This window comes from Engraulis encrasicolus, chromosome 2 (assembly GCF_034702125.1).
Source record: "Engraulis encrasicolus isolate BLACKSEA-1 chromosome 2, IST_EnEncr_1.0, whole genome shotgun sequence".
NCBI lineage: Eukaryota > Metazoa > Chordata > Actinopteri > Clupeiformes > Engraulidae > Engraulis > Engraulis encrasicolus.
Genome location: NC_085858.1, coordinates 25,477,443 through 25,503,559, shown reverse-complemented (window position 1 = coordinate 25,503,559; position 26,117 = coordinate 25,477,443). Strand labels below are relative to the sequence as shown.

Genomic DNA, 26,117 nt, shown 5'->3' with positions numbered 1-26,117 from the left:
TTTTCATCAATTTTTGTGGAATTACATTTGAATGACGTACTTCACTCAAAAATAGATCTCAAATTTCACAAGAAATCTGCAGAACGATTGTGACATGTGTTGGCAGTTCCTACTAGGAGCTGTTGAGAAATACCAGTGCTCCTTCAGACTCTGTGTGATGTCTGTGTTTCCGTTGAAATGTGGCTTCTCTGATTCACTTCTTTTCCAGGAAATTTGTGTGTTTTCTTGTCCCACTCTCAACATCAACATCCAGGCCTTAAACGACAACACGCAATAAAATAAGTACAGCGACCACTTGGGCTATACTGTGCGTGTGTGTGTGTGTGTGTGTGTGTGTGTGTGTGTGTGTGTGTGTGTGTGTGTGGGTGCGTGCGTGCGTGCATGCATGCGTGCGTGCGTGCTCTAAGATGCCCACAGCTACATACTGTATATTGATTTATCATATCGTATGAACTGGGTGTGTGAGTTTTTCTGCTGAGAACAAAAATCTTCCAATCTTGTCCACCATCTTGTACCATGTGACCATAGTTCCCTTACCAACAGTCAATCACCAGTTAGCTTGACCGTAAACTCTAATGATGCTCCTCCCCCACTAACAGACCTGGAGCACAGCCGTATGTTTACTACACAGACAGACAGTGTGTATAATGTCTCAGCAGTTCCCAGTGGAATTCTGCCGGACAACAGCAGCTGTTTTATGGGCATAACAGTAACAGTATACTTTGACGGGATTTACATAAAAATCATGCATCCGCAGCAGTTGTGTACGTAGTAACAAATCTACCAAACTGGAAAGTATTCTAGAGCATTCATGACTAGGTGTGTAGTAAATGTGTTATAATTGTATGTTTCCTGACTCTTATAGATTATTGTTATACAACATACACACACACACATGCACGCACACTGGATCAAGCACACCACCAGAAACCTATAGGAAGAGGTGCAGAACCTCTGAGACCTGGACATTCTTGAGACAACACACACACACACACACACACACACACACACACACACACACACACACACACACACACACACACACACACACACACACACACACAAATATCCAAACACACCAACTTACCGCAGATAGCGCCGGCTTTCCCTGCTCATCAAAGTGCCGTTCCACATAGTCTGATGTCAGCAGATCACTTCAGGCGAAAATCACAGAAAAGAAAAACAGAGGGGGTAAAAAAACTCAGATCATTCCGCAGATGATGACGAGAGGACACTGTTATGACACACTGGTGAGACGAAGAGCAAAACACTCACTGGTTGAGCTCCAGGTCCAGGACGAAGGTGTGGCCGAATCCATCCACCTGGAAACTACTCTGGGCCAGATGAACAGGCTGCATAGAGATAGATAGATAGATAGATAGATAGATAGATAGATAGATAGATAGATAGATAGATAGATAGATAGATGAGGAGGTAAAGAGAAAGGGGGGAGAGAGGAGAGGGTTTGGAGAAGAGAAGAAAAGAAAAGAAAAGAAAAGAAAAGAAAAGAAAAGAAAAGAGCATAAAAGAGAAGAAAATACAAGAGAAGAGCCCATTAAGCAAGCTGGTAAGACAGTTGTTCATTTTGTATTGTTTATTTTGTTGTAGTGAGACGCCATGCGGAGTGGGAACTCCAAAAGTAGACCCTTCTCCTTCCCTGCTGACGAGATTACGACTCCCACAGAGAAATACTGCCAATGAGCCTGCAAATGGCTGGGCCCACTCCCTCATCCTATCGCTTACTAAAGCCATTTGGCAACCCAAGCACTTACAAGAACACGCACGCACGCGCAAGCGCACGCACACGCAGAGCCACTCATTTAAAAAGTGAAGAGCTCAGCCAAATGAAAGAGTGTGTGGATTGCCAACGTTGCCAAATATAAAATGCTGGAGAAATTACATTGTTGGCTTTCGTAGCTGTTCTTTTCACTCTGACAACTGCAACATGCTGCCTTAGCTATATTGAGGATTGCAAAGTCCATTCCCTGTAATTGGAAATATGTACACACACAAACACATGCGCGCGCGAACACACACACACACACAGACTTATAACTTTTGGCACTGCGTCTTTTGAGTGCAACACTGCAGATTGATTTAAACAATTATGATAATGAAAATTGCCATTTGCAATACACTGAAAGATCCTTTGGGACATAAAACCTTTCAATTTTCAGTGAATACAGTATATCCTCTCAGGTTTTAGCTTATGATGATTTTTATGGAGGATTGAGAATGACTGTGTGCCTGTAAATTATTCGGGAGAGGGATGGGTTTACAAATTAGTAGAAAATTAAAATTGGTCTTGCCCATAATGCAAGATTATGTTCTTTCTAGCTGTGTAAATCATTCACTGCTTTTAACTTCTCTTGGTGAAACTTTCTCGCAGCACAACTCTCTATGCTTCTGACTGAGTTATGACTAGAATGTCTGCATCACAGCATTGCCTTACAAATACAGGGTTTGAAACTATAGCACAGTTCTGTCAGAACCACTCTTGTCGAAAATGAGAAGAGAATCAGAGCTACATTTCGGAAGCTTTATTTCTGAATACAGACATTTTGTGTTTGGCGGTATGGCTCTGTTCGGAGGAAGTTCCCCGGCTTCTCAATGAGCTCCATGGAAGCCAAGACAGGGAACAGCAGCATCCTCAGGTGGAGTGCCTTCCATTTAGCTGGAAAGGCAACATACCCCTAGAACAGAGCAAGCAACAATGGTAACAATATGGAATTGTTTGGCAATGATAAGTCTGGTAGAGCAGGGGAGGTGGTGGGTGCAAAACAAGCAGCAAAAAGCAAAGACAGGAAAACAAATTTGGTAGTTTAAATAAAGCGTGCCAAAGGTCAGCATCCAATTGCGAGCAGCAGCTGATTAACCAAAGCGCAGCAGATTCGCGGACAGCTGTATGAGTTGGGTCGGCGTCAGCCAATTGGCAAAAGGGTGCGTTGACAAAGTGGTCCGCCAGATCTATCACAGGTTGCTCGATTTGTATTACATTGCTGTGAAGTTCTGGAAAAGGAGTTCAAGCCAAGTCAACTGTTGTGACTGCCGTGTGATGATTCAGAGTTTGCTCACACCTTTCTCTTCAGAACAGCTGAGTGGAGCAAGCGTCCCAACCCAGATGCCTGCTTTCACGGAGTAGAGCTGTCCCTGAGGTGTGTGTGTGTGTGAGAGAGAGAGAGAGAGAGAGAGAGAGAGGGAGGGGGAGAGAGAGAGAGAGAGGGAGGGGGAGAGAGAGAGAGAGAGAGAGAGAGAGAGAGAGAGAGAGAGAGAGAGAGAGAGAGAGAGAGAGAGAGAGCATTAGATTATGCGATCTCTGGGTTTGGTGATAGACCACTGCACCGTCAGCCAAGCGAGAGTGTGTGCGTGAGTAAGTTTCTGAGTGAAGGTGTGTGAGAGCGTTTGAGTGTTGAGGGAGGTGTGTGTGTGTATGTGTGTGTGTGTGTGTGTGTGTGTGTGTGTGTGTGTGTGTGTGTGTGTGTGTGTGTGTGTGTGTGTGTGGGTACTGTAGATGACGTGACATGTCAATTTTGCTGTCACAGGCTCTTAAAATAAAGTAAATCCATGCTTTCAAAATTGTCAACGTTTTAAATGATTAAACTAGTGTCCATGTTGTGAAAACGTAATGTGTAATAAAACCAGAGTTTAAATAAGTATACTTAATTTTGAGTCAAATGCCACATTTGTTCTATGGTGTGACTGTCACAAGCCTGGTTCTAAATGTTATATTTTTTTAAATAAATAATCAATGCTCAGTCATTTCTCTAAACAATCCTGGCATGTTTTTCAAGGTGTCTATTTTGGAAAGTGGCAATGTTTATTTTTTTTCCCATTTTTTCTGAGACCATATGGACTTATGAAACTTTGTCACAGAAAACAATATCCTGTGGTGTGACATCACATTTTTGGGTAATTCTGTGGATAATTATCTATTGTTGAAGCTCCAGCTGTTCTTAAATTGTGACTTCAGACCCTTAAGAAGCCAATAGCAAGGGTGGATTTTAGTTTTTTCTCTCAGAGTTCTTCAATCAATCAATTACGTTTTGCTACCACAAGATGTATTAGTTTTGTAGTCCTTTGGTGTGACAGCCATAAAATACATTTTGACAATACTGTATATTTTTATATGTTTTTCTTATGTTTATGTATGCAAATGCATCTTACTAAAGGTGAAATTGTATTTCATTTGGCAACGACATGGCTTTAAATTAACTCAAAAGCTCAAAAGTCCTATGGTGTGATGGTAAAAGTCCTATGGTGTGACACTTTGGAGTATCACACCAAAGGACAAACAGGTCACACCAAAGGACTAGATATCTGTGAAATAGCTTTTAAAACAACTGGTAGTACATTTTTTGTTTGTTTTGTTGTTTGACTAGATAGCCTACATATTGTGTATTCAAATGACTTATTCCTCTATTGGCCATTAGAATGTATACTTTGATGCATTGTTGATGAATATTTGCTGTTGATTTTAGATACTGTCAAAGGATATAAAATGTCATTAATGGTGCTTTGAAACCATAGAATATAACGGTAACAGTGAAGGAAAGATGAGTGAGAGAGTATAGAGAAGTATAGATGAATAAAGTATGCTGCGGAGAGCTCAATATATAGCATAAATGTACTTCCCAACTTGAGATACCAAACAGGCACTGGCCACTACACACTACAGGTTCAATTGTGTGACAGTCATAGCATACCTACAAAGAGGGTGAGGTGTGATGGTCATGCCAAGGTCACACTTCAGTATGAGTCTTATGAGCTCTGCAGGTTACATTTCATGACCTCATGGTTGTCATTAAGTGTTAAGATAGGCTGATAAGCTATGACTCAAAGACTTATAAGTGCAAAGTGTAGGTCCATATTGACTACAACATTACATTATGATCAAAAGACAAAATAATCATGTTGATACATTTGTTTCTGGCTCAGTTTTGCATTTCTGTCCCTTAGCGTGACATGAATGTCCTACGGTGTGACATTTTTTAAATGCTCAAATTTAATATTTGTTTGAACTTAACAATATTTTTTGATAAACACTGAATATTGCATTAGGGAAGAACAAATTATCAACCCTGAAAAGTTAGTATAAATTCGGACAAGTTTGAAAATTTAAAAAGAAAGATATCCCTGTATCTCCTCGAAGGTTTCTAATAAGCTCACCTCTAATGGGGAAAAAATACTTAAATGGTAATTTCTCATTTAATTAACACTTTAAAAAATTGCAATAAATATGAAGAGTGTAACAATGTTCATAAAACTCCATCAAGCCATTTCTACATTACTTAATATATATATTTCTTAACGTCACACCAAAGGACATATTTTCAGCAAATTGCTTTATCAACGTAAATAAATAATTAAGTAATAGACCTACATTGTGACCACTTGGATTTTTTGAAAGATCAATTGCTGCACTACGTAGACATATACTTTTTTCCCTCATAAACAATGTTTTGTGAAAAAAATGTTTTTTGCAGCCTATCTGTCATCTACCCATATGTGTGTTGTGTATTGCCTCTGCCATTCGGCTTAGCCGTGCTCTTAAACAGGCCACAGCAACATTTCCTCTGGTAGCTGTGCACTGAGGTCAGGTTACAGCGCTGATGACCTCTCCACTCTCTCACATCATGCACATACACAGTACATCCGCTGACATGGTGGCCTCAGCTTCTCAGCCAGGTAGCCTACCTGTAGGTCATGTGATAGAAGTCATCCCAGATCACACTTCTCATTGGCTGAGGAAGACCACACTGGTGGATCAAAACGTTGCCGTTTGTTTAATGAAATGAAGTATACATTTTTGCAGCTCGTACCCAGTTTGCAGATCACTCTCTCACACTATCTACTACCACACCCCAACCTCCTTATACATCCGCTTGCCTTTTACTTCTATCTCTTTTACACACAGACACATACAGTAGTACTTTCACACACACACACACACACACACACACACACACACACACACACACACACACACACACACACACACACACACACACACACACACACACACACACACACACACACACACACACACACACACACACACACAGCCTGACAGGATGGGCAAGCTGGCTCGGCTCACGCGGACACATACAAGTTGACATCATCAGCTGGCAGCAATGGACCTGATCCTACTGCCAGGATATGGAGCAGGAGACCAGGTCAGCCCCAGATCACCTGTCTCCCTCCGTCTCCCCATTCAACCCATTTAGGAAAAGGGCACAGCACAGGTAACATTCTGTGCAGACACATTTGGACCACCTACTTACGTTACAATACATTACATTTGGCAGATGCTTTTAACCAAAACGACTTACAATGGACACATAATCATAGCCTACAACACTTGCAGAAGTCCACAGGAAATAGAAATGCATATGCCAAGAAGGATCAACATTCATTTTATTTTTGTATGTACATGCCATAGACTCTGCGCTGGAACTGGGTACTCCTCTTACGGAACACAAACACCGGAGGAGAAATGTACTTCCCGTAAATATGCGCGCACACACAAACACACACAACCATATACACCAGAGAAGAATTTTACCTCACAAATTTCACACACAAACCAGAGGGGATAGTTCTGGCTCGCACACACACACACACACACACACACACACACACGCGCGCACACACACACACACACACACACACACACACACACACGCGCACGCACACACACACACACGCACGCACACACGCACGCACGCACGCAAGCACACCAGCCGGGCCTGTCCTGACCAAATCTGCTAGTCTCATCAACACATGCATTCCATGTTTCTTGGGTCAGTAGGCCTAAAGGATATGCAGGTCAACATGCCATGGTGAAATTGCTTTGTCCAGTCAATGCCATACTCCACCTCACGTAAATGAGTCCACAAATGCAGAAGAAATACACATTTTCAGCAAGGTCAGTACATTCTCATTTTAGATGAAAAGGACTGCTTAAGTTGTGATAGGCCACTGCTCATCTGTTTAGAAGGTGCAGGATTCAGTAGAAATTTCAGTATAAAAAGAAGACAATCCGCACACTTCAGGTCTATTTTTGTGCAAAAAAGCTTTACTTGACAGACCTGAAGTGTGCGGATTGTCTTCTTTTTATTTTAGATGAAAAGGACTGAAAATGATTAACCATATATAGCATCTATAAATAGATGAATTTGTGTAAATTGATAGAGCAAGGCATTGATGTTTGGCACAGAGGTAAGAACTGTCATACTGTACATGTACATGCAGCTGTATCTGTTCACCTGTGAGGTCATAACCGGTGCTTTAACTGACTGCCTACCAGTGTTAATTTCGTCAACCATGACTATGACTAAAATATTTCGTCAATGCCCTTTTTTGATTTTCGTCATTTAGACTGAGACTAAGACTAAATTGGGAAGGCAGTGACTAAAATATGACTAAGACTAAAATTGATTTTCGTCATTGTGACTAAGACTAAGACTAAATTTTAAAAAGCTGACGAAATTAACACTGGTATTAGATAAAATAGAGAAAAAGAGAAACAGTGTGTGAAGAAGTTTTTTTCTGTACAATGTGATATATGTTAAAAAGAGGAGCAGTGTGCGGAGAAGGTTTATTCTGTACAGTCAATGATATAAAAAAAAGAGAAGCAGTGTTTGTGTGGAGAAGTTCTATTATGTACAGTGTTGACTAAAATGACGAAAATGACTAAAAATTGACTAAGACTAAAATTGATTTTCGTCATTTAGACTAAGACTAAGACTAAATTGGGAAGGCAATGACTAAAATTTGACTAAGACTAAAATTGATTTTCCTCATTGTGACTAAGACTAAGACTACATTTTAAAAAGCTGACGAGATTAACATTGCTGCCTACCTACATGGATGATGAGTTGGATTCATGTATAACAGCTGGTTCAATAACTTGAAGTCCAATCATTCATTCATGAGTTTCTGACACCAGATTGCCAACCTATTCCATGAAATATGGATGACAGAAGACCAGAAAGTATAAATATGAAATGATTCTTCCACATTCCTTACTCAAAAATGTTCCTCAGATCCTATGTTCCCCATTACATTTTTAAAACTGGGTTAGGATTATAGATGGATTCTGGCCAGGCACAGTTAAACATTTTTCAGTTCACTGCAAAACACATTAACATATTCTAGTGTTCATATAGAAATTGCCATGCATAACTGTCAAACCACGGCACTTGCTAACCAAAGGCTGACTGTTGCACATGGGTATGCTCCCAGAAATGCTATGGAAATGGAAGCCAATAGCCAATGTAAAACAACTGTGTTTGGATTAGGGCTGTAACGATATTGTATCAAACCGAGAAATCGTGATACACAGAGTCACGATACTGTATTGTGATACAAGGAGGCAGTATCGTGATACGCCCTTTCAAAGTTTTATTACCCATTAGTCCAGAAAACAACCTTATGAAATGGGTGATAATGCTTCAAAGCTTCAAATCATCCTCATTATTACATTTAAACTAGTATTAGTAGACTCCTGTAACCTATTCTACCTATGAATTATCATAGTTTTTAGTCATTATTATATTTTATAATGTTAACATTTGTGAAATCGTGGGCTGTATCGAACCGTAGGTCAAAAATCGTGATACAAACTGAATTGTGAATTGAGTGTATCGTTACAGCCCTAGTTTGAGTGCATTATAGTCTCCACAATAATTTCACAAAATACCTCCACATTTGTTGCCTGATTTTCATAGACTTCAGATCACGTACCGCGATTCTGGTCTGACTAGGACAATAACGATTAGCGTTTCCATATAGGAAGAACTTTGTTTCCATGGCCTGGATAACCCGCCTCCCTTGGCTTGCTACTGGTTGAGGGCTGTGCCGAAGTTTAAACCAAACATTTCTCAGCCCAATAACAATTTCTTAGCCCTTAAACCCCGTCACTGCCTTGAACACGCCTCTACCCAGGACGGTTGGAAATGCTCAGTTGATTGGTTCCAGACAAAGTGGGTGGAGATCCCGCTGTAGCGGGACAGAGCAAGCTCCTGGCCCTACTGTGTGTAGCTGAGCCAAAGCCGTTGCGTCACCAGTAGGGCGGAGCCCGGCTACCACATTTGGGAATTTAAAGTGAAGTCAACAAGACAGGCGCAAATTCCTTCCTTCCAAGACATTAACCAAAAGGTGCCGAAGAAATGTACCGAACGGGCTCGACGACTAATTTTTAAAAGCTTCAAAATGAATTATGCACTGGGTGAAATCATGTCTTTTCAGGCCAAGGCTACTCAGTATACTACTACTATTTGATGCATAGGATTCAAGCTCAATGTTCAGAGAACTGAGAAACACACCAATGCAAATATGATGTACAGTAATAAAGAGGAATGAATGTGATAAAACGGTGGATAAAACTATGCTATAAGGCAATCTACCACAAGAGTTTTGTTGAACGAACAAGTGGATTTAAATGAATACGTTTGATAAAAGAAGGGCATCAGGAGGACATTCATTAAGCTTATCATTATAATCAGGTAATTAAGTAACTTGCCTCCTCTTAAAGGACTCAATTATGATCCCCGACTCTTGACAAGATTGAAGCTAACCACTTACGTTCATGATTTGCTCATTGCAATATTGTGCAAAATGAAAAAGAATATGATAAGCAAACTTTCTGAATGTCATAGGATTCATAATCATACAAGACTATTCAGCAGTTGTCCACCACCACTTTGAGATAAATCCCTCCCTGTACATGTACAAAAGTAACCTAAGCAGCCAGAGCGACAGAAGTCATTATTTCTCTATGGATGGTAAGCAAATTGAGCGACTATAAAGTGAGATTGCCGCGCAGAGGAAACGACCTGGGTGACCACAGCGAATTTCAGCTCGTAAAAGTCTGCTAATATTATGGTAATGAGGAGTTTGACAAAAATGAGAATGTTCATAGCTTTGACTGTCTCACGGTGACAAGCCAGAGCCAATATGCAATTAGCTAAATAAAACATGTCAATATCATGTGTGTCCAGATCAAATTCAAAGCAAAACTTTTTCAATAAGCTTGACTACACGGTCACTTTGGTTGTTTCTGGTGTACACATACAGTACAGTCAACCAGCTGAAATAAACAAACAAAACAAAGGAAAACAAACCCCGTGCTGACATGACATCCATCTCGTTAGTTTTGGTTGTTTCGCTAATTGCTATTTAGCCCTATAAGACCTTGTAAACTTGCTCATTTTACATGTTCCCTCACGCAGCAATTTTCACAGGTGACCCCACAAGGGCATCTCCCTCCTTACACTTGAACGCTCTGCGCTAATGGGAATGCATTAACGCTGAGTGACACTCCATGCCCAGCTCAACAACTGCTGCGCTTGAGCAAGCAGAGGTGGGGTTGGATTACGCGGTCCTACAGTACATCAACTGTTATGCCAAAACACACTCAACGCTAACAGTGCATGTACATTAAAAACCTCCTGTCGGCCTTGCAGGTCAACTGACGTTCAGGAAACTGCCAAAAGGCAACAAGTATACTAGCTATGTTACAAAATACACACAGGGGCAGAAGAACCCTGAAGTGAACATTTTGGAGCAGGACCTCAGCTCAAGCGAGTGGTTGTTGCCCCAAATACAAGCTGTATAATCCTTCAGGAACAGAGGGAGGCTTTGTGGATTGGCATATTAAGCTAGTTTAGTAGAAGCTCCAGAATTAGCATGATTTGCAAGCGACCCCCCACCCCATCTAAGCCCTTCTGCTCTGCCACCCAACCCCAACTCCACATCCTCCGCCCAGCCCGAAAGCTATGGGTGACACATGAAAAATGTATGGTGCATCACAGAGCGGCGGCAGTGGACCGAGAGAATCCAGTTAGGATCACTTGTGCACAATTACAGCAAGAGACGGGGGGGAGAAGATGGGATAGTGGAACAAAGGGAAGGGTGGAATGAGGAAAGGAAAGAAGGAAGGAGAGAGTGAGAGAGAAAGAGCGAGATGGAGGAGGGTGGAGGCTTAGAAGCAGAAGATGTCAGGATAAGTGCGCCACAGCACGACAGTCAGACAGCCAAAGATACCTACTTTACAGTATATACCAGCATCTATCAATTAAAGGTTGACAAAAGGTGACAGTGAGTGGATCACAGTAATACATCACAGGGAAGAGACAAACAGCGGAGAGAGAGAGAGAGAGAGAGAGAGAGAGAGAGAGAGAGAGAGAGAGAGAGAGAGAGAGAGAGAGAGAGAGAGAGAGAGAGAGAACTAAACTGAGGAAGAGCAGAAAGAGCACAAAGAAAGAAAGAAAGAAAGAAAGAAAGAAAGAAAGAAAGAAAGAAAGAAAGAAAGAAAGAAAGAAAGAAAGAAAGAAAGAAAGAAAGAAAGAAAGAAAGAAAGAAAGAAAGAAAGAAAGAAAGAAAGAAAGGAAAGGAAAGAAGGTGCATAAAGCCAGAGAGACAGGAAGAAAGAGAGGACTGGGGGTTAAGGAGCAGATTCCTGGCCAGTGCTGTACTTTAAAGCCCACTGGCCTGTTTAAATATTAAAGAGGACATACTTCAACACCGAGCTGAATAATGAAGACAGAGGGGGAGAGAGGAGCAGAGGAAAGTGGAGCGCAAGACTAGAGAAGAAAAGGAGGAGGGAGGAGGGAGGATGGCGATGAGGAGGGTGTAGAGAAGGGTGCGGTCCAACTATCATCCGGCATGGTATCTGAGCTGTGTTAAGAGCTGGCTTTGTCATGAAAGGGATATTATTCACACACATTTTAGCACACCTGTAGTGACAAGTATGGCTACAGAAACCACTGTATCGTGTGTGTGTGTGTGTGTGTGTGTGTGTGTGTATGTGTGTGTGTGGGACACACACACACACACGTGAGTGATTTGTTTACTATATTTACGGTATGTGTATATGTCATACGTGTCTATGTATCTTCATGTTTTGATGTTTTATGTCCTGCCAGGGACTGCCGAAGTAGCTCACTCTGGTACAATGCATGAAATGGTAACATTTATGTTGCTATTGTACATAGTCTCTAATAAATTGAAATTTAATTGAATTGCGTCATGCACAATGCTAATTCACAGACACAAATGGCAGATACTGCATTTGTATGTTTATGCAGAGATACATATACGATAGAGTATGCCTTAATTCAGTGTTTCTCAACAGGGGTGCCGGGGCACCCTGGGGTGCCGCAGGCCTCCCTCAGGGGTGCCGTAGGCCTCCCTCAGGGGTGCCACAGGCCCCCCTCAGGGGTACCACAGGCCTCCCTCAGGGGTGCCGCGGAAACGTGGCTGATAAATAAATTATGTAATATAATACATATTTGTCTAAATTGATAAGTTCAAGTCAAGTCAAGTCAAGTCAAGTAGGTTTTATTGTCAATTTCTTGACATGCACTGGTCATACAAAGAATTTGAAATTACATTTCTTGCTTTCCCATACAGACATAGACTAATCTAGGTAAGGACATAGACAGTATAGACATAGACAGTACTTATACATGGACTTAAGACAGTATGGACATAGACAGTGCTCATACAGACATTTAAAGTGCAAGAATGGACAACAGAAGACTTGTAGAGGACATACATTAAGAGGTATTGTTGTGCTTTTGTGCTTTTCCTAAAAAAAGTCCTTTATAGCGTTCTGACATGGTAATAGTAGCATTTTGAAGAAAAATAAATATTAAAAAGGTCTGTCAAGTACACCAGCAGCAGTGTGTGTGTGTGTGTGTGTGTGTGTGTGTGTGTGTGTGTGTGTGTGTGTGTGTGTGTGTGTGTGTGTGTGTGTGTGTGTGTGTGTGTATGTGTTTAGTGCAGGTAGAAGGTGCGGTGTGCGTCTGTGTGTGTGTTCGTGTGTCTGTGTGTGTGTGTGTGTGTCAGTGTGTGTCAGTGTGTTTATGTTTGGGTTTAGTGCAGAAAGTGCAGTGTGCTTGTGTGTGTGTGTGTGTGTGTGTGTGTGTGTGTGTGTGTGTGTGTGTGTGTGTGTGTGTGTGTGTGTGTGTGTGTGTGTGTGTGTGTGTGTGTGCATGTATGTTTTGAGTTAGTGCAGGTTGAAAGTTCAGTCACAAGTATAGTAGTGCAGGTGGAATGTTCAGTCGCAGATATGGTGGTGGGGGATGGCGGGGGGGGGTGGGGGGGGGTTGTCAGTGGCCTTGCTGGCTAGAGGCTGACAGTGGAGGGAGAGTGGGTTGAGTGTTCAGCATCTTGATCGCTTGGTGCATTGTGCTGCTCGCCAGCCTGGTGGTACGGGAACGGAGGCGCCTGTACCTCTTTCCAGAGGGCAGGAGGCTGAACAGTTTGTGTGCAGGGTGGCTTGTGTCTTTGATGATCATCAGTGCTTTCCGGGTGAGGCGTGTGGTGTAAATGTCCTGCAGGGAGGGGAGTGGTACTCCAATGATCTTCTTCGCTGTGTTCACAACACGCTGGAGTGTCTTCCTGTTTTTCTCCGTGCAGCTTCCTCCCCACACTGTGATGCAGTTGGACACGACGCTCTCTATGGTTCCTCTGTAGAATGTTGTCATGATGGAGGGTGTAGCACTTGCCTTCTTTAGTTTGCGCAGGAAGTAGAGACGCTGATGGGCCTTCTTCGCCAGTGATGTAGTGTTGGTGGTCCAAGAGAGGTCGTCGCTGATGTGCACTCCAAGGAACTTGGTGCTGCTCACTCTCTCCACAGCATCGCCGTCGATGGTCAGTGGTGGCAGTTGTTTTTGGACCCTTTGGAGTTAATGTTAGTCAGTGGAATCTTTCATCTGCCATTTACCCACAATTAAGTAAATATAGGTCGCCCCAGTCAGCTGCAACTTCGAACGTAGGTTGTGTGACGTCTCAAAATGTGTTACTTTTCTAAGCTTGTGTGGTATCGGATGTGGTTCCATGTTACGGCTTGTTGGTTTGGGGTACCTTGAAATTTTTCATGAATTGAAAGGGTGCCTCACCTAAAAAAGGTTGAGAAACACTGCCTTAATTTCAACCAAATGAAAATGTTCAAAGCTATTTGCTTAGCCTACGGCCAAATCCCAATGTAAACGATTAGAGCTAAGTAAGGATAGACCGATATATATATCAGTCCGATATCGGGCTGATATTTGCATTTTTTAAGTGTATCGGTATCGGCCGATACGTATGTGGTTTTGGCCGATACGCAATATTTATTATTTTATGTCATTCATTTTTTAAAAGCACCAAGACACTTTATTTTTTTATTACTTGATTGTTAGACATTACTTGATTGTTAGAGTGGGTGTTTAAATGTTACAAGTTCTACCTCGATTTGATAATGTTAAAGGAATGTTTATTTTTAACTTGAGACCTGGAATATTTGTCATTTTTTGACCTTTTTTTAACCCATATCGGCCCCAAATATCGGGTATCGGAAATCCGGTATAAGCCAAGGGTGATGAAAAAAAAAAATCGGTATCGCATCGGCCATTAAAAAACCTGTATCGGTCGACTCCTAGAGCTATGGCAGTCGACACTCAAAACATCAGTCAGAGGGAAACTGTTACCACCTACTAGAATGCAGGTGAACAGTTGATTTCACCACTCCCTTCTACACTACACAACATTACTTTTAGTGAAATTACTGTGAATTAGTGAACTGTTCAGTGAGCTATTTGACAACATTGTGGACATGGAAAACATTATGCATTTACAGTTAACATACATTTTTGCATAGCCGTTAAGTGTCCAAGCGTACAAGTTCTCTTTTGATTGAAAAGATTGGGATACTCACTTTGTGAAGCATAATTAAGTATTCTCACACCTAAGCGTAAGTCTCAATCTCTACCGAAAAAAAACACCCAACAACAACATTCCAAGCTGTAGTCTAATATTAGCGGGCCCTGGGCCGTGGACAGACGCGTTGAGGCAGCACAGCATAAACAGGACAGCACAGGAAGTCTGGCCGGCCGACTGCACAGACGGAGCTCATCGCTATTGGCAGGAGTTGCCATCACCATGAAGTGTAAAGGCCAGGCCTGTCACAAGCAGACAAGCAAACTAGGCAATTGCCAAACACCAGATTCAGGGGGCGTTGGGGAGTTCTAGGGGGACGTTGAGAAGGATACAGCGGAGAAGGGGCAGTGCTTAGTTGCCAATGGGGGGCATTAGTCCATTCAAAGGGAGCGTTGTCATGAGGTCAAGGGGGTGTTGGGATGCTTGTAATAAGGTCAAGGGAGCGTTTGTTCAAAAAAAGGTTGAGAACCAATGATCTAGAGCCCTGGCCACCACCACCCCCACCTGAATGGAGGCCCTCTGGTAATGACTGGCTATTATGACAGCGATGAAAACTTTTGAGAGAGGCAAAACCTCCCTAAAGTCCAATAAGCAAAAAGAGCAATGATTACGGCCCTGAAAAGTACCCTGAAACGGCCCTGGTAAAGGCTATGGGCCCCACTCCGGCCCGGGAATGGAATGGACATGATCCAGGGTGCCAATGTTAGCGCCATGCATGCTAATCAGGATGACGACAGTCTGGACTGTGGGGTGTCTGCTAACAGAACCGGCCACCCCCGCCATTACTAATGCAAGTGTGAGTGTGTGCGTGTGTGTGTGTGTGTGTGTGTGTGTGTGTGTGTGTGTGTGTGTGTGTGTGTGTGTGTGTGTGTATGTGTGTGTACAAATGGAGAAAAGAACAGTGTTGCTGCAAAGCCAATCGCTTCACCTGTTGAAGACGCCAGCCCAGACACCTGGCACCTCAGATAAACAAAATCTAGATTAATGGCCATTGAGCAATGGCGGCTAAAGGCACGTAAACTCTCATTTAGGCACCGCTTTAAATTACCAAAACGCGAGCAGCCGCCTTTAAATGGTTATGGATGTTTACCTTTTTAATTTCAAGTAGGTATATAATTTAGGAAAAATCTTAAGCTTAAAGAATGAGTAATTTCTGTTTCTAAGGGTTGGATCAATGACACTTGAGAACATAACTAAACCTGTTTTGACGCTGTTATGAAACCTGTCCTGTCACACACAGACAAAAAAAACCCTGAAATGTCACCCTCATACAAAGATTGCCAAGACATCTTATCTCTTATTCATGTAAACTTTCCCCAGAAGAGTACAGAGAGTCAGACAACCTTGCAAAGGCATAGAGCAGATTTGCTATACTCAAATGTGTGCTATATGTTTACTGCAATGTGCAATAATGTGTATTAGGTCTTTGTGTATGTTTTGTATTTGTGTAGTTATGTAAGCTGTCGGACACCTTAATTTCCCTCGGGATTAATATAAGTACTCTACTCTACTCTGCATAGGATGGATGGTCTTGAACATCCTGCACACAAGTATAAGATAACATTTCAGGTACTGTAAGACCTGTCAGTCAAATGGTTTTGATGGTAAAGCGGATGGGTACTCTCTACAAAAAGCCAAAAATGAACCTTACACAATTCATTCTGAGAGAGATGTTAGAGTAATAACCCCTTCACTTGTGCCAGTTTCAATTCTAAAAGAAAATGTGAAAAAGTCAGCCCTTTCAACATCTCTGCAAAGTGCAGAAAACCACACCTTGAAATCAGCACAGTCCACCTTACTCAGTAGGAGGCATATAAATGTATCCCTGCAAGCTGATCATTTCCCACAGTTCAGCAGTGAGAGTAACCTCAAGGTAAGTAAACATTGTTCAGGTTTAGGAAGTATTAGGACTCCTCCAAGTGTTGTGGGTCATTAAAGTCTTCCCAGGCTTTTCCATAAAATAGTGCGTATACAGTAGGAGGGGGACAGAAGAGGTCAGCTACCATGCTGTTTGATACTGAACTTGAAGGGGTATGCCACTATTTTGGGGCTTAATACAGTTAAAATCGTTGGCTGGGGTTTATAAAGATGGTTAAGTGTCTTATTTGTCATGTTAAGAGTTGTCTTGCTTTAAGACAAGTTAATAGAGGGAATATGTCGCTAAGCTAGTGAAAGTTAATGGATCTGTGCTACAATGCTACACGAATCCATTGACTTTCACTAGCTTAGCGACATGCTCCCTCTTTTAACTTGTCTTAAAGCAAGACAACGGCTTACATGAAAAATAAGACACTTTACCACCTTTATAAACCCTGGCCAACGATTTTAACTGTATTTAGCCCCAAAATAGTGGCATACCCCTTTAATGCCAGATTAAAAACAAACAAAAAATTCACAGGACAGTGGAGGAGAGACAGGAAATTAGTGGGGGGAGAGAAACGGGAAAGGATCGGCAAATGACCCGGGGCAGAATCGAACCCAGGTCGCCGGCATAGTAACCCAGTGCCTTACCACAGCAGGCCGCGTTGTGCCAGATTACTTGAAAAGGCAAACCAAGTTAAGTTGGTACACACAGCTTTCACAGACCCACACTTCCTATGCTCCTATGGTCCTATGGTTCTAGCACCTCAGCTAGCCAGGGACCACCTAAAGCACAGATATAGTGGTTCTGTTTATTTGCGTGCATATGTGTGTTTGTGTGTGTAGAACTTTGTGCATGTTTGCTTGAGTATACAAGTATGAGTGTGCGTGTGTGGGTTTGTGTGTGTGTGTGCGTGTGCGTGTGAGTGTGTGTGTGCATATGTATATGTGTGTGTCTGCGCAATTGTGTGCGCTTGTACGGTACGTGCATGCCACTGCCGCAGCCAGACCCACAGCCCAAAACGCTTCTCCACTCCACTGGTCCCAGGCAGCTCCGTGCCCACTGCCAGGCCCTAACACCTCGGCCACCAGCCACAGGGCCCAGGCCAGACACCCAAAGCACTACGCTGACTCAGTGGAGCGGACCTGGCGTCCCTGGCAGACGGTGAGTCACGCACCGCCACCGCCGCCACCACCAACACAGTTGGCCAACACACTCTCCCATCTGTGGAGCGCTACAGAGCGGAGCTGCCCTACTGGAGGACGCTTCTCCCTTCTCCTCTCTTCCCATCCCCTCATCTCTCCATGGCACTTCTCCTCCTCCTCCTCCTCCTCCTCCTCTCTTATCCCGTCCCCTCCACAGTTCTCCTCAGCTCTCCTCTCCTTGTTTCTCCTCTCCTCTATTCTCCTCCCTGTGTGAAGCGGAACTGAGTGGAACTGCCCTGCGGGAGGTCTTTCCTCCATTTCTCTCCATGTAATGGCACTCCTCCCTGCTAGTCTCTCTCCTCTTCTATAATTCCTCACTTCTGCTCCAATCTCTTATGCCTGGTAGCGTGGTTAGCAGAAGAAGTTTCGCCTTGAATTCGCTGTATTCGCTCCAGACGCAGTATTGACATGTTTGATTCAGCTAATCACATAACGGCTCTGGCTTGACAGCCTGGGACATTCCGAGATATGAACGTTCCGATTGGTTTTCGCCGAACAGTGTCAGAGCGAATTCGCCTGCGATTAGATTTAGTTTTATCGTCAAAATTCGCTCTGGTCGCGCAAGAAGCTTCGCTCCTGGCGAATTCGCTTTGGTAGCGCAGGTCGCGTGCCCTCCATAGAGAAATAATGACTTCCGTCGCTTCGTTCGCTCCTGGTCTGTACATGGCATTATCCTGTCATCATGTCCCCTCCAGAGTTCTGTTCTCCTTGGCTCATCTGTTTTCCTGGCCTTCCAGAGGCCTCACTCCTCTCCCCGCCTCTCCTTATTTTCACTGTCCTCATCGCTCCGCTTCTCAGCTAAGCTCTCCTCTCTTTGTCTTCCCCCTCCTCTCCTTGTTTATCCTTTCCTCTGTTCGCCGCTGCCTCTCGTCGTCTTTGCCATCCTTGCCTCACCTCTGCTCTTGGGGTGAGACATCACTCCCCTCCTTGTCTTCCCTCTTCTCTTCTCTTTCTGGCTCAGCTCAGCTCTTCTTCCTTCTCCTCTCCTCCATTCTCCCGCTCTTCCTTTCCTCGCCTCACTTTTAGTAACCTTGCTTGATGTCAACTCTGCTCTTGAGGTGAGACATCACTCCCCTCCTTGCCGGAGTTCTCCTCTCCTCACTTTCCCTGTCCCTGTCTCTCCTCTCTCATATTCTCAACTCTACCCTCCTCTCTTTCCTTTTCTTCTCCTCTCTTCCATTCTCTCCACCTCTCCTTACCTTTGCTACCCTTGTCTCACCTCTGCTCTTGGGGTTGTGACCAGGGCTTGACATTAACTTTTTCGCTTGCCAGCCACTGTGGCTAGTGATTTTCCCGAGTCACTAGCCATCCAGCTATTCTTGTAGCCACAAATTAGATTTTTTTAAATCATCACGCTGTACATCTAACCTCAGAAGATGATACACATTGATACGCAAGGGGCAAAGTGCAGAATATACACTATTCTGACATGTCATCCCATAGAATAAGCTACCTGCCAATGGCTAGTGATACTGAAATTGTTACCAGCCACAGCCAACTTTTACCAGCATTTGGCCGGTTGGCAGGTGCCAGTGTCAAGCCCTAGTTGTGACACTACTCTCCTTTCCTCACTTTCGCTGCCTTCCCTCTTCTCTCTATGGTTCGGCTATCCTCTGCACTTTTCTTTTCTCTTCTCTTCTCTTCTATTCTTCTCTTCCCCTAGTCCTCTCTCTTTTCATCCCTTCTCCCACCCTACCCTTCACTCCTCTCCTTTCCTAGGCTATCCTCTTCTCACATCCCCCATCCTCACCTCTCCTGTCCACTCGTCCCCTTCTCTTCCTCCTCTTGTCTCTCCTCAACTTGTCTCTCCTCTCCTCTCTTTCCCTACCATTCTCTCCTCTCCTCGTCTGAGCTCTCCTCTCTGCTCTTCCATCTCCTCGTCTCTCCACTCATCGCCTTCCCTTCTCTCCATTCCCCATCTCTCCTCTCTTCCCCTAGCCTTTTCTCCTTTCCTCAACTTGTCTCTCCTCTCCTCTCTTTCCCTACCATTCTCTCCTCTCCTCGTCTGAGCTCTCCTCTCTGCTCTTCCATCTCCTCGTCTCTCCACTCATCATCTTCCCTTCTCTCCATTCCCTGTCTCTCCTCTCCTCTCCTCTCTTCCCCTAGCATTTTCTCCTTTCCTCACCTTGTCTCTCTCCTCTCCTCTCTTCCCCTACCATTCTCTTCTCTCCTTGGATCTGTTCTCCTTTCTTCTCTTCCCCTACCATTCTCTCCTCTCCTTGACTCTCACCTCTCCTCTCCTTTCCTCGTCTCTCCACTCTCCGCTCCTCCCCTTCCCTTCTCTCCTTGGCTCTGTTCTCATCCCCTTCTCACCTCTCCTCTCCTTTCCTCGTCTCTCCACTCTCCCCCTAGTCTTCTCTACTCTCCTCGGCTCTCCTCTCCCTACTCCCCTAATCTTCTCTCCTCTCCTCAGCTCTCCTCTCCTCTCTTCCCCTACTCTTCTTTCTTCGTCTCTCCTCTCCTCTCTTCCTTTCCGCTCCTTTCTTCGTCTCTCCTCTCCTCTCTTCCATCCCGCTCCTTTCTTTGTCTCGCCTCTCCGCTCTTCCCCTAATCTTCTCTCCTCTCCTCGTCTCTCCTCTCCTCTCTTCCCCTTCTCTCCTTTCTTCGTCTATCCTCTCCACTCTTTCCCTAATCTCCCCGTCTCTCCTCTCCTCTCTTTCCCCACTGTCCTTTCTTTGTCTCGCCTCTCCGCTCTTCCCCTAATCTTCTCTACTCTCCTCGTCTCTCCTCTCTCCGCTCATCCCCTAATCTTCAATCTTCTCCTCTCCTCTCCTCCCCTACTCTCCTTTCTTCGTCTCTCATCTATGCTCTTCCCCTAGTCTTCTCTCTTCCCCCTCTCCTTTCTTCGTCTCTCCTCTCCTCTCTTCCCCTACTCTCCTTTCTTCGTCTCTCCTCTCCGCTCCTCTCAGGAGTCTTCTCTCCTCTCCTTGGCTCTGTTCTCGGGGCCACACACCTCCCTGTGGCTGCCAGCTGCCCCCCTTGGCCCTTCATTTACATGTGTGACTAGTCATTTACTACACCCTCGCAACGCACAGCTTGAGCAGGGCTCAGTCTAGCCCAGCCCTGGGACAAAAAGTCAGTGTGATTGCCAGTGTTAAGCCAGACAGCCAAGCTGGTGCATTTTGACGTGTGTGTGTGTGTGTGTGTGTGTGTGTGTGTGTGTGTGTGTGTGTGTGTGTGTGTGTGTGTGTGTGTGTGTGTGTGTGTGTGTGTGTGTGCGTGCGTGCGTGCGCATGTAAGTGTTGACGTGTAAATAGCTGTCCATTTACTGTTTTATTACAAGCCGAGTGTAATGGTTAAAGTTTCTCTGCTGACATTGTTTTCTCGATTGTTTACCTTTCTGGAATCATGTCTCATTCTCAAAGCTCTACATACAAATCCAAAAACTCAAACACAATGACCGATCGGCTACCAGTGTGCGAGTTCCACTCATTCCTTCTGTAGATTATCGCTTTGGAACCAACGCACCCATAAGAGACTGGAGATTTGAAAATTGGGAAATTGATTAGGGGACTTGGGAAACGGGAGAGATGTTTTCAGAATTGTGTGTGAAGTACCAGAAATTGTGTGGAAACAATCAAGAAAAACTGTAACTGTAAACATGTCAATGACAATGCTGTGTGTGTGTGTGTGTGTGTGTGTTAGGCATGGTACGGTTTGCGTTGCAAACCGAGACCGTACGGTTTGCATGTCACGGAACGGGGTAGTGGGCAACCGCACGGTGCCCACGGTTTCAAAAAAAAAAAAAAATAGAGTGACCACCGGCGGACGACGCTATTAAAATCCTACTACTTTTACAAGCATAAAACACAAAGACTACGTAGGATATTGAGTGTGGAAAGACTGATTTCTATCAGCCAACTGAAAGACATAGGCCTAATGTAACAGCATGCGCCAGCTGACTAGGCTACAGTAGCCTACAAGCAAGTGCAGGTCGGTCAGCAGCGTCACCCTCTCCCACCTCTCTCTCCACGTTAGCGCAAGTGACTATTCCTTTATGCTGACCATTTAAAATTAAATGAACATGAATTTAGTAACAATGACAGATTAGCAGAACAAAGTAGACTATGACTTACGTTACAGTAGCCTAGTGTAGGCTATATCCACGTGGCATTGAATGGGGATTCCGGACGGCAAAATGCGAGATAATTGAACATATCCATCAGATTCACTGTGCTGTCCTTAACTGCAATCAACTGTAGGCCTAATTATATGTAGCTAGTTAAACTCTGATGGACGGAAGGGGACTTTGTGCTGTTGTCTAGTTAACATTGATGTTTAACTCTATAACAAAAATAAAATTTGACTGTTTTAAAAGGCTCAGCTTCACAGGAGTTTTGTGAAACATTCTTGTGCATACACTTCTAAAAAAACGATCTTTTAAAATGATTTGTTACCTTAACTTTCACATTTTAACATAACATAACCCTATCACTTGTTCACTTAAAATTGAATTTGACTTCTGATTTTACTTCTATGCTTCTCACGGCTGGCAGTTTCATGATAGGAAGCAACTGATTCATAAGCGCAAAACTCGCAGAAAGCGGTATCAAAATAAAAGTCAAATTCGTTCTCAGTGTGTCATTAACCAAAATAGTCATACTACACTGACCTAATGGTCCCATTACCTACAGGAGTGTAGCTGTTTTATTTTTACACATCAAATGTGTTATAGCATGTAATATTTGAATATTTGTCAACTTAAAAGTTAGGACTTAGTTCTCCCTTTTTGTGAAATAAATGGAAGCATGTTAAAATCATTGATATCTTTCCTCTTTCAGTTGGGTTAAATGAAGTCAAATTCAACATACCCATGATAAGCTTACATTTTCATTCAAATTTTTATATAATACATTTTATTTAAAAAAAAAATAAAAAAAAACCAGAACCGTACAAAACCGAAAACCGTGACCTTGAAACCGTGATATGGACCGAACCGTGACATTTGTGAACCGTACCACCCCTAGTGTGTGTGTGTGTGTGTGTGTGTGTGTGTGTGTGTGTGTGTGTGTGTGTGTGTGTGTGTGTGTGTGTGTGTGTGTGTGTGTGTGTGTGTGTGTGTGCACACGCGCGCGTGTATGTGTGAGAGTGAGAGACAGAGAGAGAGAGAGAGTGAGTGAATGAGGGGGGGGGGGGGGTTGCAAAGGGCACAAATAGTAGTTCCCCTACTGATGCAATGTACATTCTCATACTCTTGCTCACATTCTCACACCTACCATCACTTTAGTTTGTTTCTTGACTCACTGGAACATGCATTTGGTGGTCTAATCCAGTGGTTCTTAACCTGGGGTGCGGGCACCCCCTGGGGATGCGCCAAAGATTCCAGGGGGTGCACAGAATTTTGTTTGCTTGCAAACATTATAGCTAGGTCAAATTAAGACCAAATTATAACATGTTATGGTCCCCATTTTCAGTCATTAAGGTATTGATTAATGTCTCAAGCAAGAATCATTGTAATTAATCACACAAAACATTTTTTAGTGCATATACAAGTGCGGAAGTTTGTGTTGGGGGTGTGCGGCTTGTCTTCGGCACAGGAGAAGGGATGCGTTAAGTAAAAAAGGTTAAGAACCACTGGTCTAATCCACTGTAACCTTACCCTAAACTAGGGTAGCCGAGGCAACAAACCCTAGTTACACTCTAAAGAACAACAGTCATAGTGAGACAACACAAGCCTGGAAAAAAGCAGCAAGTTGGCTGACAAGACAGCACAGTGGACAAGAAGCACTGCTGGCCTACTTCCTCACTGAGAAAACACCCTGACACAGATAACTTCACATGCAGCCCTCTTGTTGTAAGAATGGATCAATCAACACTCTCCATGAAGCATTTTGATTCATCAGCATGGCAAAGAGTCTGGTTGTTGTTAATTTTTTCCTGATAGATAACATCTTGGATATCACACTGAAGGGTGGGATTTCCTTACCGTTGGGCCGTCGGGGGTGTCCCTCAAGTGGGTATCGAGGCGGGGGTGTGCCGCCTCTCCATCCGAGTCGCGCTGCAGCAAGAGCCGGCGAGGCTGGACCAATTCCTCAGGCGCCGCGCTATTCTCCCCCCGCTCCTTCTCCGGGAATACCCAGTCCCACACACTTGCATCCCGCGATACAGATTCGCTTCTGATACCTGTAATATAACAACAGTGAAACGTTTCTATCCATCATGCTGACAAATTGTCTATACATTTATTAATAAACAACCGGGGCTTGCATATGTGTTGGGGTAATCGCAAATGGGATAGCACGGTTTGATCATGAACGAAAACGACAGCAGCGTGCATTGTTTTAGCACGCGATTTTGAATTATTGATCAAATGGCGCCTTATCTTGCTTGGCATGTTTCGGGTCTTGGAAGCGACTGATCTGCGGTTAAATTTTGTGTAGATACAGCAAATCCAGCGCAGCGACTGGGTCGTGCCGACTGACTGCTGATCAGCGGCAGGGGTTTGAGCTCTGGTTGTTCGGGGCTTGGCACTGAGGCAAGAACCCCCCAGCTTTGCGCGGGGGGGAGAGAAAAACGATTACTTGGGCAGAAAATATACAGAGTGAGGGGGAAATGTGAAAGCGTAGCAGAATTCTTTTACGACGTCACCCTCCCCAATCTCTCTTTTTCCCCATCTATCTCAGCCTCTCATTCAAGGCCTTCTCCTCCCGTCTCCCTCCCCGGTCGCTTTTGCTTACCTGCCACGGAAAGCCTCGCGCTCACTGCAGCAAACACAAGGCACCGCACTGCGAGCATCCTGTTCACATAGTCCCGTGCTCCCTCATCGAGCAGTTAGTTGCTACCGAGAGACGAATTCACGATAAGAAAAAAACGGCCGAGCACAAGGAAAGGAGAGGGACAGAAAAAAACGACTATGAAAAAGCTGGTGAGGAGATCTCTCTATTTTCACAACCCTCCGCTCCCGTCTTCAAACCTATGTGGACAGGCGCATTAGATCTGAGACAGGGTGGCGCTTAAAAGAAAAAAATATGTATTGAGGAATCGATCAATGAAAAGAAAAAATGTGTCGGTAAAACAAATATGCAAAATTAATGTCTTGCCAATCGCCGTGCATGCACTACGGTCATGGTGGAACGGAGGGTGTGTGTGGTGTCTGTGTTGATGTGAAGGCTGTGTGTGCATGAGTATGCGGTATGCGGAAACGCGCGGGGCAGGAGGAAAAACGAACGGCTCTGCGGTGGAAAGGGGCACGTGGGACCTGGAGTACCCTCCCTCATCTCGCGTCTCCCTCTATGTCTCCAAGCATCCCTTTCGCCGTTGCCATGCAGCTCTCACAGCCTTGACTTTTACAGACAGCCCAGCCGACACAAACAGGATGGACAAGAACTTGGCACCATTTGATAAGTTCACCCAAATAATGGAGCGCTTGAGCCAAGCGCAACGCAGTTGGAGAATAGTGATGTGGGAGTACAGGAGCACAGTGTTGCTCTAACCGGGTCAGAGGAGTAGGCCTATAGTATTCTTCACGGAGATGCTGAGTGGGTGTTTGGGGTGGGTGGCATGAAGAAGGCATGAAGGATAGATTTTAAACGATGTGTTGAACTGAACATAATCAAAGTAGGCTATGCCACCTAGTCTGATGGACATAATAAATACACCCTTTGAACCCCCTTTAAATATGAATGTCAACAGCATCATCATTTTGTTTCTCAATGGCTTGACATGAGTGGCTAGATCTTACATACTGTGTAGGCCTTAAAGATAAAAGTATGATAATGACAGGTATGAATAATGAGGGCAATCTGTAGAAATATTTGTATTATTATTTTTTGGCAGGTTAAAAAAAAAGTTATGCATCAAAGGAAGAGGAAAAAAAACATTAGTGAAATACCTACTGTGGCATCAAGGACCAGCTATAGTCATTATGAATTCCACACTGTCTAAATATAGGGAGAGTAACACTGAACTCAAAACCCCCTTTTCAGTTCAGTGGCACTGACTTCAAGTCATTCACACACACACACACACACACACACACACACACACACACACACACACACACACACACACACACACACACACACACACACACACACACACACACACACACACACAGTTCATTCTCTCTCTCTCTCTCTCTCTCTCTCTCTCTCTCTCTCTCTCTCTCTCTCTCTCTCTCTCTCTCTCTCTCTCTATGACACACAGCCAAACAGGTATGAAATATTCAATGAGCTGCTGCTGAAACACTCAGAAAAGCTCCATTAGTGTGGAGAGAGGCAGTTTGACAGTTTGATGTTTATGCATCTCTCTCTCCCTCCCTCTCTCTCTCTCTCTCTCTCTCTCTCTCTCTCTCTCTCTCTCTCTCTCTCTCTCTCTCTCTCTCATCTCCCCCTTCCCCCTCTCTC

General features: G+C 44.0%; 1 protein-coding gene across 4 annotated transcripts in view; it reads right to left on the bottom strand.

Annotated features, from left to right (window-relative positions):
- The window catches only part of adam11 (ADAM metallopeptidase domain 11), a 76,687-nt gene extending 51,796 nt beyond the window's left edge, over window positions 1-24,891 (bottom strand). For all 4 annotated transcript variants that reach the window (XM_063184862.1, XM_063184870.1, XM_063184885.1 and 1 more), the window contains exons 1-4: window positions 24,450-24,891; window positions 23,699-23,895; window positions 1,276-1,352; window positions 1,088-1,154 (exon numbers count right to left, since the gene is read on the bottom strand). In XM_063184862.1, the coding sequence (XP_063040932.1) occupies window positions 1,088-1,154; window positions 1,276-1,352; window positions 23,699-23,895; window positions 24,450-24,507 (399 nt within the window). In that variant the 5' untranslated portion in view covers window positions 24,508-24,891. The remainder of the gene's footprint in view (window positions 1-1,087; window positions 1,155-1,275; window positions 1,353-23,698; window positions 23,896-24,449) is intronic.
- Between the last annotated feature and the right edge of the window lie 1,226 nt (window positions 24,892-26,117).